The 17053-nt window shown below is 41.4% G+C and overlaps 1 protein-coding gene and 1 long non-coding RNA gene across 5 annotated transcripts in view; one reads left to right on the forward strand and one right to left on the reverse strand.

The window, feature by feature from the left end:
* Window positions 1-325: 325 nt before the first annotated feature.
* The window catches only part of LOC115587492 (uncharacterized), a 109981-nt gene continuing 93253 nt past the window's right edge, over window positions 326-17053 (reverse strand). The window contains exons 3-7 of one of the 2 annotated variants that reach the window (XR_003985062.1): window positions 7671-7850; window positions 3531-3642; window positions 2674-2817; window positions 738-862; window positions 326-631 (exon numbers count right to left, since the gene is read on the reverse strand). This is a non-coding gene — a long non-coding RNA (uncharacterized LOC115587492). The remainder of the gene's footprint in view (window positions 632-737; window positions 863-2673; window positions 2818-3530; window positions 3643-7670; window positions 7851-17053) is intronic. The other variant, XR_003985063.1, reaches the window with a different exon arrangement.
* Window positions 9959-15217, forward strand: nr4a2a (nuclear receptor subfamily 4, group A, member 2a). Of its 3 annotated transcripts, none has more exons than XM_030427337.1 (8): window positions 9959-10162; window positions 10675-10776; window positions 10973-11844; window positions 12316-12445; window positions 12642-12814; window positions 13214-13416; window positions 13591-13769; window positions 13890-15217. In XM_030427337.1, exons 3-8 carry the CDS (start codon window positions 10975-10977, stop codon window positions 14144-14146), a joined length of 1812 nt encoding a protein of 603 aa, XP_030283197.1. In that variant the 5' UTR covers window positions 9959-10162; window positions 10675-10776; window positions 10973-10974; the 3' UTR covers window positions 14147-15217. The 3 variants fall into 3 exon arrangements, with proteins under 3 accessions (XP_030283197.1, XP_030283200.1, XP_030283199.1); XM_030427340.1 differs by having other exon boundaries at window positions 12642-12805; XM_030427339.1 differs by having other exon boundaries at window positions 12645-12814.

Genomic DNA, 17053 nt, shown 5'->3' on the forward strand with positions numbered 1-17053 from the left:
GCACATTTGAATGACAGTAGTGACCCCTTACAGTTGACCTTGTCCTGCTTGTATCAGAGCTTTTCATTTCTCTAATAAAGGCCCAAAATCATGTTTCCTGCACCTTTATTTGTCATTAGCTGATTTTGAGACCGGAATTAGGTTTCAGGTTTTGGGGTAAAAGTCTTCATAGGCCCATAAACTGCTGCTTTAATTTGCCCTCTGTTTCATCCAAGACATGTAGTTCAGTCTACATTTTACTGTTGAGCTGCTGACTAGGCAGTTGTGTTTCCTGCAATCACACTAATTGGCCTCTTCTGCTGCTCACCTCCAGGACCCTCGTATGTTCATACAGATAGAAAAATAAGCCACCTAAAGAAAACACAACCTGAGAATAATGAGATTTCTCATATACTGGGAAATGTAACAGAAAATGGTGACATTTCAGTTTGAACCCAGGTGACTCATCTTAAACAATTCAGAGACAAAAGGAGGACACATACGCTTCATTCCACCTATTACTGAGAGATCATTTTATGAATTAATCCACAATGTGATAACAACAGAGGTCTGCCAAGTTGTAAGATTTCTTTAAAACAACTTCAGAAAATTCCAGGCAAGCAGTCGTTCAAGGCAAACACGTCACTGCTTCCTGTGAATGAAAAATGAACATGGGAGGGTAAATAAAGCAATATGACCAGAGGGACCAGGAATTCTGCGGATAAGTGTCAGCTGCGGAGAAAAAATGAAGCATTTACCTGTTTGTAATCCAATTTCATGATGGCTTTCTGTAGATATCGGACTCCTCCGTGAATGAGCTTGGTGCTCTGGCTGCTGGTGCCTGATGAGAAATCGTCTCCCTGCACAAGGGCAGTTTTGAGATCTGACAATAGAGGAGCCAAGGAAACACATCAACATTTGGATACTTATTGTCCCAAATCTTTAGAGTGGATCAAGATGCTACTCACATATGCACAACTTTCCACTGTAATATTCATGACGAGAACAATATTGTGAGGCCATACATATTCCATTGGTTAAAAACAACAATCATTTCCACCAGTGTGACAGCATGAATCTCAAAAAGGAACTGCACGTTTTGAGTGCACAGTTAAAAAAAACAAAAAACAAACAAACATCACAAAAAAATCTAGCAAACAGCCAGTTTTCCTTTGAACATTTATATTAACATATTTGCGGGAAATTATATGACTTTCACAACATTTTTAACACTGAAATCGCTCTTTACTTCGCCTATTAGAAGCTTCTTTGCTGTCCCAGATGGTCTGTAAATCCTAGTTTTGAAAAGAAGAAAGGAAGAATAACTGAGGATTAGCAGACAGGGTTTGAAGCCCCCTCCTACACAACCATTAGACAACACGAGCAAATAAAGAGGCAAAACACATTTAAGAACCCTCCGACCAGCAGCATAGATAATTGATTTGGTACGTAATGTTAACCACAAGAGGATGCTCTCCCTCACTGGAAGAGAACAAAAGAGTTAGCGTTTATTTTTTTGATGATTAGACTAAAGACTTGTTAAGGGGAGAAATCCTCCCAGTTTGAACATGCTGCCGCTGCTTGTGACTTCACAACAGAAGTGTGAAGCGCCTTACAGATGGAGCCCCAGAGAGACGGCTCGGAAGCAACTCCATCACAATGGCAAGGAGGTTATGCAACATCAGGATGGAGAATGCCCATTTGTGGTTTCAAGCAGGGGCTGAACGAGAGTTTGTCTTATAAAAAATCCTCTCAGAAAGCTGCTCCCCAAAAACCATGGCAGTGGGAACTAGGAACTGTCATGTTTTTGTTACCTTAGAAGGAGTCTTTAATAATTACGAAGGGAGCAGGTCCTACTTCACAGAGTCTGCCATGTTGCAGCACCATCTACAGTTGTGCAGGATGGGAAAACCAATCACATGCATTAGAGAGGGCTTTTTATGTTTTTCACGCGTTTAGTGGCCACCATAGGGAAGGGGGAGGTGAGGGTATTCCAACCCAGAATAAAATGGATGTTTTCGTGGTAACAAGAAAAAAAACTGTTGTTTCTGACAACAAGTTGCCACATCTCCATATTTGTGGCGACCAAAACAGGTTTTTAAAGGAAAAAACTTAAACTTTTCCTAACCCTAACCAAGTGCTTTTTGTGCCTAAACCTAACCAGACTTTAAGTGCAGCTTTTTCACAACATAAAATTGAATATAAACCAAAAGACAGACGTAAAATGTACATAAAGAAGTACACAAAAGAAATGTGTGTTGGGCGACTGGGTTGCTAAATCCTACACACCAGACTTTTAATGGATGGCATTATTCTCAGACTCAGCCCATTGAGCCCAAGATTGTTTCCTTCTAAAGATGTTTAATTTAATTTTTTCCTTTTTACCTAAATGCGATGCTAATCATCCGTCAAATCATGGGATTTGCTGAGAATATCAAAAATTAAGAATATCACTAGACTTATCCTTTAAGGGGTTGGAGAAACATGTTCACTTCTATATAATTTCTATACTCAATCAATCTCTATACTAGCTGGTAAAATGCACCATGTAAATCAAAATAAGCCTCTAGTTTTTGCTAGCTGTACAAGCAATAGTAGTAGTACAATGCCTCAATATCTCAAACTAAATGACTTGCTGCTTGAATGAACTATGTCTTCTTTTTTTCTAAACTTTGGAGGACAAGAGCAACTTACCTCCAGTGAGTACATCTGACCAGAGTCAGTGGCTCCTCCTCCGATGTGGAATTTATTAATCCCCTTGGAGACCTTCATATGGCTAATATCTGAGCTCCTCTGGGTGGGAACTCATCCGCGTACCTGTTCAGCCGCCTCCACATGCTACACACGGGCCCACAGCATCCATGCAAAAGAAAACCAGTCATCCATTTCATTGTCATGTGACTCCAGGGGACAGTACATATTAATAAATGTGTTTCATTATTATGCATATGTCTTTATATTCCTCATGATGGATTTAGGAAAAAAGACGCCATGCATTTTCTGTGACAGAGCTGTCAGACACCATCAAGCGATAAAAAACAATACATCACACGCTTATTTATATTCCACTCCCAATAACATTTCAAAATATTGTCTTTCGAGATTAATCACAAAATCTGCATGTGGCACGCAGACGGGCCGCACCGAGACATGTTAACAAGCAAACTTGACTAATTGCGCAGTGTGTACTTAGTAAAGAAGATGATGGCGGAGGATTATCTAAAATAAGCAAAACAGAAGAAGACAAATGACAGCCATTCTCAAGTTCACTGCAGTTGTTAGTCATGTGCACATTACAGAGGTATCATATGATCTACCATCTGTGAGACAGAGTAGACAGCAGAATACGAAGAAACTACAATTACTTGCGGAGTGGCTTATTATCTATCCCATTTATGGTCTGTGATACGTAGAAAAAAAGAATCTTACAAGTACAATCTAGATCTAATGTACTTAAAAACATCATCTGAAGCCTCCTCGTTATATTAATGAGACTCTGTTAACAACACAGCCCACCAAGTATCGCTCTGCAACACTTGACAGAATCTCACCTGTTTTTCTCTTGTACTCTTGCCGGCTGAGCAAGGCTATAAAATGCAAACAAGCCTCCTCTCCAAGTGACAGCGCTTCCCATTACCGACTTGTGGAACGCTATGCCTCCTCCTGCAATGCACAGATACAGATGCAGCTCAGTTGGTGATCAACAGAAAAAAGGGAAGAAAAGAACAGCAAAGATAGCAGTGAAACTAATCCACTTCTGAAACAAGCTGCAGTGTGGCATTCCGGGTTTATAGATCTCATCCTCTCTTAGTTTTCCTAAAGTTTACAGGCCTTTTTCAAGGAAACATGCAGTATCAAGTATTGTAGTGTACTTTGTACACAAATTAAAGGTACTTGCACTTTACTTGAGTATTTCCATTTCATGACTTTATACTTACTCACCTATTATTTGTATGAAAAACAACACATGATAAGATCACAAAATATGTTCTGTTTGATATCTGTGTTGGTGTCATAGCTTTGTGACTACTGCTGATGGTTGTTCGTGGAACATTATCATTAATCTTGCTCAAGGACCATCATTTCTACTCAGTAGAAAGCAACAAAGTTAATATTTTAAGCATGCCGTTGTGGCTTAATAGGTTTTGTATAAGACTAACCCAGGAGACTGGGGTTTGTATCCTGATTGGACTATATACTATACTAAACACTTTTATTTAATCTTAAATTTTTGTTTTATGTTAGGTTATGTTTAGGCAATTTATAATTATTTTTTAATGTTTATGTTTAGGAAAACATCATATTTGGTTCAAATTCACCCTTTGACGACAAATATGTGTGTTATAAAGAACAACTTCTCCCATGTATGCATTTTTCAAGTCTTTCTCCCTGAGTCTCAAAGCTATGCCATCACAAAAACGTGATTGGTCATTTGCAATGATGATTCTGGAGCAACATAAATTCTAAAGAAAACACCAACATGGCGATATCAGATTGTGCTATGAAATACAACGCTCTGTAACCACTGGTTTTTCAACTTTATAGCTTCACCTGTAATGGAATATTTATACATTGTTGTATTGGCCCTTTTGCTTTAGTTAAGGATTTGAACACTTCCTCCACCACTGGAAGCGTGAGCAGTGCAGTGCCTAAATTCACTCTGTTGTTAAAAAACATTACCATCTCAATATGGCCTCTTCTACTGGTCTAGAACCAGTCTGCCTCCTTACACCACAGTTTGAATGGTGCACTGCACTAAACTGAAGCCACAAGGAGAAAAAAATCCTCCCATCCAGCTGCTTAGAGGAGAAAGCCTTGCAGCTTAGGCAAAGCTTTACCCCAATTCCCTCATCATCCATTCTAGGACACTTTAGTGGGGCCGAAAACAGAGCCGATGAAAATTCCTGCACAGAACGAAATGTGTGCCGACTATCAGAGTGCAACCTCGATGAGCAGGCCGCTACATCTACTCACACCTTGAGACATAAGCCGTATGTAGCATCATTCTTTGTGTCGCCGAAATAATTCAATAATTTGTTCTCCTGATCTTTAGGCAAAAGTCTTAATTCAATACATTTTACCAGGTTTTTTTAAAGCCTGATAGCTTGTGTCAACGACATGTTATATAGGAGTCCTTAAGGCCTGCATTCATAACTATTACAAAGAGATTCACTTTACACTATTTAGAGTCCCTTCAACCTTTTATAAATCAGATATATTATTATTAATCAAAGAGATTGACAAAGAAACTAGCGGTTTGTCTGATTTTCACCAGGGCACAATCCAGCCAGCAATTGATTGTGGCACCAGGGACACCTGCAGCTTCAGAATACATTTTCACTTTCAGGAGGAGAGAGAGAAAAAAAAAAACAGCACCACAAGGAAATATTGCCCCACCACATGAATATGCAGGGACTTGATACCAGCAGTGTCATTACTAATGTTGCTGCCAATTACAGAGCATGTCATGACACTGTGATTCATGAATATTCATCGTTGACTGATATAGACAGCAGCAGTATGCAGAGGCCTCTATTCCCATTTTACTGTCTCATTGTGAATGGTGAACAGGTACCTCCATCATGCCATGGAGGCGCCTCCCAGCTGCAAGACAAGCTGTTCCATAAGGCATTGCTAGTTAACAGTGTGTTATATAAAGGTGTATAAAAGTGATGAAGTGCTCCCCGGCTCTAAAGAGCAGGCATTAAAGCATATTAAGTAGACATTTAAGCTTGTAAAGAGGGAATCTAGAAATGGAAAGAAGACACTGAGCAAAGGGATGCCTTCAGGGTCGGGCTGTTCAATTCTCAGAAAGTTTGATACCTGCTGGTGCTTGGAAATGAAATGAGGTTTGTGTGAGGGACCAGCAAATTTTGCAAACTACCCAGGCTTCGATTAAAGGAGAGTCTAACAACTTCTATTCAGTTTTTATTCATGGGCTAACTAATGTGAACTATCAAGTGGATCAATCAACGATTAAGGAAATAAAAGAAGTGGAAGTTTCTCAGTTTTCTCAAGTAATTCACATTTTTTTCAAGTAAAGTGCTTAAAGACGTTTTGTCAAAAGTGGTTCGTACGCCCAAAAATGAAATATGACAGTCGGATGACGTTTCGTAGTCGACAAAACATTTCTGGAGCTTCACAGCAAAACGGTGTTGCAGCATTCTCCTGAACAATTGAAGTAGATGGGGACTTTCTTCAAAAGTCAGTCGTTTTTCTTATGTTTTTTTTAAAAAGTCAAGAAAAAAGTCAGAGCATGTCTGGTGTAATCCAAGTCGCTGGAAGCCCTGAGATCCCAAATGGATTTGAAAATCCTATGCTATTGTAACCTGAAGCTTGGTCATGCTTCGTCCTTGTTTGATGAATGTGTTAGAACATCAGGACTATTAAATCACCTGCAAAGACATATCTGTACCTTTATAGTACTGTTAGTTTCTTTTTATACCTGTGTTGAACTTGCATTCTCCTTTTTTGTTTTTCTTTTCTTTTCTTCTTCCTACATTTAATATTTAAAAAGCCTCCCATGGACAGGTATGGTAAATTAGTACTTTGCCATAAACATTGAGTGCATCCGGCGCTTGTGAGTGATTGCAGCACCAGTGCTACTGTTACGTCCACGTCAGATAAATTAATTCAACTAAACTAAACTAGATGTAATCATAATAAAATAACAAAAGTAGTGGACTAAAAAGTACACCATAATCTGTAATCTGGTGTGAAAGTGCAAAGCATCAGAAAATAGTAAATACTCAAAATCAGTACTTGAGTAAATATAGTTTGTTACACTCTCTTCACATACATCACTCGGTGGCTGAACAGTCTGACAGAAATCAGTCTGTATGCGGTCACATCCACAACTGCATAAAATGCTGTACTGATAGTTTAAGATGGTGTTGTAAAATGTCAACAGTCATTTGTAAGTAAAAGAAAAGTTATTGTGCAAAAATATTAGTCTGGCAAAAAGACATTTAGAAGAATAGTACTTGACTAAGAGTCTTAACGTAAAAAAGTAATCCTACATATATTTACGTGAATGTATATATTGTGTACTGGGTTGACTGAATATTTGATTATCTGATCAGATATTCAGAATTTTTTTGATTATCTGAATCTGTGCTTAGGTTTTGTCTTGACAAAATACATCACTTTAGGTTCAAATGCACTACTTTGGTTTTGATGCAGCATGCAATCTAACTAGCAACTAGTGCAGAGTAACTAGTAACTAAAGATGTCAAATAAATGTTGTGGAGTAAAAGCACAACATTTTCCTCAAAGATGTAGTCGAGTGGACGTATAGAGCAGGAGGAAATGGAAATACTCATCCAAGAATTGCACTAAGTTACAGCAAATGAGTAAATGTACTTTGTTACATTCCATCACTGGTTTTAGAAAAGTCAGTTCCCCTTTGGGATCACGTGGAAGTATCTGAACACTGATATCATAAGTACTGCTCCTCTGTTGAAATACATTCCTGTCAAACTCTCAGAAGTTAGGTGAGCTCAATGCAGCTGTGCCAAGTCTACACGAAAAGGCACTAGCTCTGATGTAATCTTTGGATTTGCATCATCTGTATCTCTTTGTTTCCAGGTGAAATGAACAAATAAAATGGACTAATCCACGTGGGCCAAATGGTTCCCCAGTGCATGAGGGGCACAAAGTGGACGCTAGTGACGTCAAGTTGAGCCACTAACCTGGAGCTGAGAGAGAAAGTAGTTCTGTAGTGACGTCTGTTTACTGTGTTGCTCTCTCGCCCTTCACGCAGCCGCTGGTCTGACTGTAACTGAGGATCCATGAGCACCATGCAGCTTTGAGAGCAGGACAGTGTCTTACCCGCTATTAAAGGGCATTTCCTGCACATTTCCGGGTCGTATCTGCAGAAAAATGCATAACAAGAGAGCTGTGACGGTCTGTGCGTGCGTGCCTCTCTCTCTCTCTCTCTCTCTCTCTCTCTCTCTCTCTCTCTCTCTCTCTCTCACACACACACACACACGTGCACGATCGCGCGCCCACACACTCAGAAGAAGACATTTCTTCAAAGTCAAAAATATGATCCGGCGGAAATAACTTCTGTGCTATTAAAAAAACCTAGCTCCTCACTTTAGAAAAAAAAAAAAAGAATGTCGATTAATTGGGCATATAAACGGGACGTTAATTATTCCTCGGTAAAATGGCCAATTAAACTGCTAATTGTGTTTTCATTCCAAATTTCTAAATGGTAACTGGATGGCAGGAACACAGTGTGGCCGTGCAGCGTCCTGTCATCCAAGTTTACATACAGAAACAGTCTGAATCTGTGGCACACTGTGTTTAAAAATAATTGTAATAATTCCAACTTATCAAGCTTTTACTTATCAAAATAAAAGCTAAAAGAACTTTTACTACGTTGTTCAGGAGGCGGTGTGTGAGGAGTGTGCGAGCTACAAACCCTGCCTTACAGCCCACCTGAAAAACACCTGGGCGGGACCACACAGCCTTAATGGGGGTTAGGTTCATTAAGGAGGTTAATTGTAAGAAACAGGGGCTGCTTGATGTATGGCTGGTGAACAATAGTGTCCTCTAGAGGTGAGTGTAACCATGATATACCGTTCCTTTGCCCCCCGCCACCCTCCACCCTCCTCGCACTCTCTGTCCTTGTGTGCACTGAGACTGATGGCTGCTCCTCGGCTCGTATAATAAAGCATCAGTCCACTAGAAATAACGCGCACGCCGTGTGCATGTGGCGCTCCCTTCCTCACCTTGGCTCGCTTCCCAGGGCCCCGTGTGCGCGCCGGAGAAATCCAGGCCAACTTGATTGGTTACAAGGTGCCGCCGTAAGATTACGCTCAGATCAGTTATTCCATCGCTGCGGAACAATAAGGCCAGAAAAAGATTATTTTGGCGACTGCGTCAACTTGAGCGTTTTCTGCGTCACTCTCCATTCTGCCCGCTCCTATCACGTTTCCCTCTCTGGGGACTAAACTGGTCCCCGACCCAATGACAACTGGCTACAGGCCCACTAATTACCCTCCTCCTCCTCCTCCTCCTCCCCCCTCTTTCCTTCTCCACCACTATACCAGCTCTATGAATAGGCAGGCCACCCCCCCCCACACACCCCACACCCCATTTGAGGTCTAAATTTGGAACACAATTGAAATAGAGAAAATCCTGTCAGGGGATAACGAAGAATAATATTGACCCCCTTGCTTCATTAGGCCTGTTTCGTACGACTGGAATGAGTCTGGCGTGTCAGCTTCATTGTGACATAACCGTGTGCTTGATGTGCCAATGTGAGCTCATCTCAATTTTACACTAAAAAAACAACTACCAGGCATGGATGCAGGAACTAGGGGCCCTAAAACGAGGTTGTAACACATGCCGAATTCACGAGAAGGCCCAAATATTTAAGGATTTGACGGAAACAGCGCCTCACAAAGTTTATAAAGTTCTTCCGGAGTCAACTCACAAAATTGAGCGATTTTTATAAGGGAGTCTGGTGAATTTCTCCCCATCTGTATCTCAGTGGAGGGATTGTGTGCAACTTTTTCCACCATATCAAATTAATTGTCAAAAACAGTCCTGTGTGTTGATGTGGAGCAGGAAACACAAAGGTGGTGACCTAATGAAAACCACACATCAGCATAAGCAAAAGCTCATTTAAAAAAAAAATGCACAAAGTACCAGATACTTTTCTCAACACAAAGAAATCACAGCACAGGTCCCCGAAAACACGCGTGACTTTAAATCCTCTGCAAACACAGAAGGTGTCTGAACGGAGCAACAGAAAGCTTTTCACCCTCCACTACATCCCTGCTAATGTCCATGTGGGAAGCAACATAGAACACATACCACAAGACAAACATACTCGCCAGAAAAATTGGGGCTTGAGAAAGTTCCCGAGCGGATTGGTCCGCGCCGGTGCCGACGCCAATGACGTCGCGCTGTGAAACACGTGGGCCACGGTATCCAGAGCTCACATAAACAAAGCCACATTGGCCAGACTGGGTAGTCGAAGCTCGTGTCGCTGTCAGTACGCCGGAGGAGTCACACGGTTTGTCTTGCCAGCCTTGCCCCGCCGTCCCGCCCGCCTTCCTCTCTGGCATTGTTGGGGAGCGACGCTCATGATTTGGAGCTTTTACAGAAATTGATGAATACCCCCTGCGTGCTTATCGCATGGATTGAAAGCCACGATCCTGATGTGAAAGAGGTAAGAATCACACGGCTCTTTCTTTTTTCTTTATTTGGAGTATAATCTATATGTGCTTCACTCGCGGTCATTTAAATCAGATTCTTTTAGTTTTAGTTTTAGCTGTTTGTCCAGCTGATGTTATACAAAACTGAGTCTAACTCAGACTGTTCGGCTCTGCGGCTGTGGTTACTTATTTACGAGGATTTTCAGCGTTTCTGCTTTCCTGACAAGTTAATGTCAAGTGCGCGAAGTTGGTCTCTTCATCACGAACAGCCCAACAGTTTATTATACAAATTAAAAGAAAGAAGAAGACAACAAGTCTGGATTTTGTCAGCATCCCTTCAACAATTTTTTATGACATTTTTATTTATTTTTTTTTCCAAATTTCTGTGCACGGATCCACATTTGGTTACAGTTTGTGCGTAATCGTCTGGGTCGAATCCGTCTTTCATGAGGGATCCCGTGCTCATTTCTGGATATTGTTTTATTTTGTTATATCTAGTAAATGTCAAAGTGGTTTGTTTTTATAGGGGAAGATCCGGAACAGAGCCGCTTTCTTGAATCCTGACAGCCAGACAACTCCTGACATTACCCATTTCAAGTGTCACCGTAACACTGTCAGAAGACTTGAGGTATGATATGGAACATTATTTACACATTTAAAAATAACACAGGTGCATTCAGGTTGCATGTTATTTTATTTTGAAATGACCCTATAATGTTAAGCACCTGCTTTTTATATTGCTTGGAATTAAATTTGTGTAAACTGTGAAACGTTTGTTCGCAACATTTATGTGAGAATTTCCGATGTGTTTCTTGGTTTTGCAGCCATGCCCTGCGTTCAGGCTCAGTATGGATCATCACCTCAAGGAGCTAGTCCTGCTTCCCAGAGCTACAGCTACCACACCGCAGGAGAGTACAGCTGCGACTTCTTAACACCCGAGTTTGTGAAGTTTAGCATGGACTTGACCAACACTGAGATCACAGCCACTACTTCTCTCCCGAGTTTCAGTACATTCATGGACAACTATAACACCAGTTACGACGTTAAACCGCCCTGTCTGTATCAGATGCCCCACTCTGGAGACCAGTCCTCTATCAAGGTGGAGGACGTCCAGATGCACAGCTACCATCAGCAGGGCCACCTGCCTCCCCAGTCGGAAGAAATGATGGCTCACTCTGGGCCTATGTACTTCAAACCCTCCTCTCCTCACGCCCCGAGCACACCAAACTTCCAGGTTCAGCCTAATCACATGTGGGAGGACCCTGGCTCTCTCCACAGTTTCCACCAGAACTATGTCGCGGCCACGTCTCATATGATGGACCAGCGCAAGAATCCGGTGTCGAGGCTTTCGCTCTTCTCCTTCAAGCAGTCCCCGCCCGGCACCCCCGTCTCCAGCTGTCAGATGCGGTTCGACGGGCCGCTGCACGTATCCATGAACCACGACAACCCGGGCGTGCACCGCGGCCTGGACGGCCAGAGCTTTGCGGTACCGAGCGCCATACGGAAACAGGCTGGCCTGGCCTTCCCTCACTCCCTGCAGCTCGGCCACGGGCACCAGCTGGTGGACAGCCAAGTGCCATCGCCCCCGTCCCGAGGATCTCCGTCAAACGAGGGTCTGTGTGCGGTGTGTGGGGACAACGCAGCCTGCCAGCATTATGGAGTGAGGACCTGCGAGGGCTGCAAAGGATTTTTCAAGGTGGGCTGACACGACAGGAGCTATGAGTCAGTGAAACTGTTATTACATAAAAGATACGGTGTGTGTTTTTGAGGTTTTTTTTTCTCTCGGCGCAGGAGAGTTCAGATCTGCCTTATTTCTTTAAGAAATATATATAAAAACAACACAGCCTGAACATTTAATAGAATCACATTTTTATGATGATGATGAAGCCACACTTAAAAGTGGGCGCGTAATAGAACTTTATGTCACACTATCATCATATCTACTCCATGACGGAGGAGCTAAAATATGACATTCTATTCCCTCTCCATACAGCGCAGTGCCAAACACGAGATGACAGATATTATATCGTTTTCATCTACATTCTTTTAAAAAAAAATATATATTATTCTGGTGTCACTTCACGATCCACAGTCCGTGTTCTGTGTGTTGACTTATAAACAGGCCTGCAGAGTGACATTGTGTTTTTTTCTTTTCTTTTCTTTGCAGCGTACCGTTCAGAAAAACGCAAAATACGTGTGTTTAGCAAATAAAAACTGTCCTGTTGACAAACGCCGAAGAAATCGTTGCCAGTTCTGCCGCTTCCAGAAGTGCCTTGTCGTCGGAATGGTGAGAGAAGGTATGTCCAGGCCGTGTTTTTTTCTTATTATTATTATTATTATTATTATTATTATTTCAGACCAAGCGTTTGCATTCCCACACTTAGACACTGTGCGTAAAATGAGTCTTTAGTAAAAGTAAGCAAAAGTATTTTACGCACAGCAGCAGGAGCGCATATCGTGTGACTTATATCTCATGTTTTTCTTCCAATCGAGTTGTCCGGACGGATAATCTGAAAGGTCGGAGAGGACGGCTGCCATCCAAACCCAAAAGTCCCCAGGAGCCCTCCCCACCCTCGCCGCCGGTGAGCCTTATAAGCGCACTCGTTCGGGCCCATGTGGACTCCAACCCCTCCATGTCTGCTTTGGACTACTCCAGAGTAAGTAAGGTATCACGGACTCAGAATTTAAAAAGCACTCAACACCTAGACAGGGGAAACAAAAAACAAAAAAAAAAAGTGAACAAGAGTGAAAACAGAAGGAGGAAGATTGACGTCCCCCCTCTTCTTTTTTAATTCCCTCCTGCTTTTAGGGAACGATTTATTGCCTTGAAACTTTTCTGTAACACATCGCTGGATTCTTGACTCTGTCAGGGCTTTTTTTTTTTTTAAATGTGGCAAATTTTCCCTCTAAGTAAATCGCGTTGAAATAGAGAAGTTAATAAAAAAGAAGACATGAATTTAATAGTAAGAAAGCACCCCTCTCCCTCTTGGAAATGGGCATTTGCAATTTCACGGATTATATATTTTAAAGGACCTCATTAAGGCGCTGTTTAAATTAAATTCCAGTTCCAGGCTAACCCTGACTACCAAATGGCTGGAGACAACACTCAGCACATCCAGCAGTTCTACGATCTCCTGACGGGCTCCATGGAGATCATCCGGGGCTGGGCGGAGAAGATCCCCGGCTTCTGTGATCTACCGAAGCAAGATCAAGATCTCCTCTTTGAATCCGCCTTCCTGGAGCTGTTCGTCCTGCGGCTGTCGTACAGGTAACGCCGCGCAATTATTAAACAAAACAATCTGGGGCTTTGGATAATTATCAGCTCCTCCTTCAAGCTTCATTGCCTTGAGTTTTATTAGCCGCCCAATAATAAGAAGCCTCTTAAATCCCCATTTACTGCCGAGCGTAATTAATGCATTTTCCCCCTTCTTATTAATTGCAGGTCCAACCCGGTGGAAGGCAAACTTATATTTTGTAATGGAGTGGTGTTACACAGGCTACAGTGCGTCCGTGGATTTGGCGAATGGGTGGACGCAATCGTGGAGTTTTCTTCCAACTTGCAGAGCATGAACATAGACATCTCAGCTTTCTCCTGCATCGCAGCTTTGGCCATGGTGACAGGTGCGTAAAAGAGGCGGATGCGTCTTTTGGAAATGCATGCAAAGAGAAAAAAAGGAAAAGGAAAAAAAAAATGAAAGCGAAAGCATCGGAAGTAATTTATCTTTTCATTCTACGTTTCAGAGCGACACGGGCTCAAGGAACCCAAGAGGGTCGAGGATCTCCAAAACAAGATCGTCAACTGCCTCAAAGATCAAGTGACATTCAATGGCGGTGGACTGAATCGTCCCAACTACTTGTCAAAACTCTTGGGAAAGCTCCCAGAACTGCGCACACTATGTACTCAAGGTCTGCAGCGTATCTTTTACCTAAAACTAGAAGATCTAGTCCCTCCGCCAGCAATAATTGACAAACTTTTCCTCGACACCCTACCTTTCTGAGTCTCGACTCCACGGGAGAGACCTCAAAGAACTTCCAAAAAAGAGAGAGAGAGACAGAGAGAGAAAGAGAGAGAGAGAGAGAGAGAGAGAGAGAGAGAGAGAGAGAGAGAGAGAGACTGTTTTAAGTCAGACTTGACGAGATTTTTTTTAAAAATTATTATTATTTCTGAATATCTGCAAGCTCCGTAGGCTATAATAGAACAACAGTACCCTATTATGAGTCATGAGAAGAAAAAAAAAAGAATAACAAGAGGAAGAGAGAGTTTGATTGTTGTGCAGGCCTTTCAATTCATTCCACTTGGGTTATTATTATTGTTTTTCTTTTCTTGAGTGCCAAATGAGTGAATCATCCTCTCCAGTGGACAAACTGTCAGCAGAGTTGAATCCGGTCTTTGCAATCACTTACTGTTTTATTTAACATCGGCTCTACTGATTCAGTATACTCAGATGTAATATATTCCATTTATATATATATGAACACCCACACACGCTCGCTTGCACACACACACACAGACACCCATACACATACACACACTGTATATTACGATAGATTATGTGATGCCCCCAGTGCATCGGTTTATAACATGTGTACAAAGTTTGTTATAATGAAAAAAAAAAAGATTTGATTTTTTCTTTTTTTCTTTTTCTGACTCGTGCCTCTATGTGTTTCTGACAGGATCCCCAAAAAGTATCCAGAAAAGACAACGCATGTTCTAGGTTTTTCTTTTCTTCTTCTTCTTCTTCTTCTTCTTCTTCTTCACTTTTCTCTTTATAGGCACTTGCTGAGGTGATGTCTATATATAATATATACCGGACACTATGTAGTCTGCTAGATTTGATACAGATTCGTAGTTATGGCACTCCTTTTATGTATGACGCATATGTGGCAAAAATATCTCATCTGTATAGAAAAATGAGGGACCCCATGGTGTTTGTAAAACTGTCAGACATTCCTTGTTTGTATGTGCTGTAAGTATTGTTGCTGTTGAATATAAACGTTTCTATATATTTATTATTTCTATTTGCCAAGAGCTACACTAAGCATGGTGCAATTTAAACGATTTCAAAAAACCCATCCAAGTTCATGCTGAGCACGTTGTCTATGTTTTTATGTCTTATGAACGTCTAGGTAGTTTTGATTTAACACGTTTTTTTTTAAAGGGGGGAAAGTGGAGAAGCTCCATCTTATATCAAGAGGTTTTCATGAGTGTGTGATGTAGGCCCAACTTCTTTGACATCATGATGTACTTACAAAAAAAACTTCTGTAACGCATTTTGGTGCCGGATTCAAAAACTTTAGAGAGAAAGAAATATTTAATGTTTACAAATAAAACTTTTAAATCAAAAACCCCCGCCCCATCCCCCAACTTTTTTTTTTTTTTTTTGCTAAACAATTACTCTGAAATTAATTTGATTCTTTAGATGCAGGTGATCGGACCGAGCTCAAAACTTACAGGCCTGCTCTGCGCAAAATCAAACAAGTTGTTTGTGATTAATACTTTTCCTTTGAGCATCTTACTTTAACTAAACGTTTAAATTTTGCGGACGTATTTAATTCACCGAGAAGGACAGCCTATTGACTATGATTTCATCGCAAATCACTGGCGGGCCTTTTGTTTTATTTTGAAATTTACACAACAGTACGTTTTATTTTGGCCTTGGATTCATCGCACATTTCCGACTTCAAAATAACTTTTTAATACACTCCTAATATCGGCAACACCTTAAAAGTCCCTCCCCCTGCATGCCTGTCTATATTTCTAATATTCGAGCTGTTTAAAAAAAGACGCTTTTATTAACACACCGCAGCCTCCTCTCATCTTCTAATGTCTATTTGTATTTGACAAAGAAAAGGCTACAGCGGATTAAATATAGGAGGCTTCATTTTTTCGTTTGAATCCCGAATAAAGTTTTTTTTTTTAAAATGAGCGCACATTAAAAAGAAGAAAATCATATTTTACAATTCAGCCTGTGGATGTTCACTGATGCACAGATCGTGTGTGTGGACAGACTCTCCTTGTTGCCTCACAGCCAAAGGATTGACAAATTAAGACGTCCACTTTCGAAGATTGTTTCTACTAGTGTAATATCCCGTTTTGTTTAACTTTAAAACCAGATTGTTTCACACCTGAGCTTAAACTTAAAAATGAAAGGCTGCAACCTGCTGTTACAAATAAGAAGAAAGCGCATTTACTGTGAAATCCTTGTTGCGCACAGGTGCGTCAAAGCGCTGGCACGCAAGTAAAAGATGTGATGATGCCAAAACACAGGCACATGTTCTATTTTCTTTACTGCTACAATTTGAAGTTATCCCCCCCCCCCACCCCCCCCCCCAGAGACGTCTGTTGATGTAAAGACGAAGTAACCTGGTTGTTTTATTGTACTTTATTCATTCTCCCTCAAACCCCCGGAGAGTCCGGCTGCGCGCTTCTGCTTTCAGCCAGGTAAAAGTCCTCCTCCTTTAATCCAATGGATTGATTGCCTTCATGCAATTCGAGTCGCTTTGAGATGTTCCACGCGCACCAAAATCTGCATATGGCAAAAATAAAAGCAAATTCAGAAAACGTATATAAAGCGGCAGTGATCGCAGTGCAGCAGCGCCGCTGTCACAAAGCCTTTCCTTCAGGTCTGTCAGAGCAGAGAAGTGACGCCAGGCTCTGAGGCATGTCTGGGACTTATCCTCAGCGATTCCACATTTATCACATGATCAAGATGAAGGGAACAGCTTATTTTGAGAGATATTAGCAGCAGGCAATAAATTGTCTAAATAATTAGATCGTCAGTGTGAAGTGCTAATTCCAAGGCAAATTGGGATTACACTCAAAACCAGTTTGCTGACATTTAGCAGATCTGTTGAAAGGCTGCATTACAATGTCACAAGTTCTCTCTATTGACTCAAAGTACAGT

Source organism: Sparus aurata, chromosome 9 (genome assembly GCF_900880675.1).
Source record: "Sparus aurata chromosome 9, fSpaAur1.1, whole genome shotgun sequence".
Classification (NCBI taxonomy): Eukaryota; Metazoa; Chordata; class Actinopteri; order Spariformes; family Sparidae; genus Sparus; species Sparus aurata.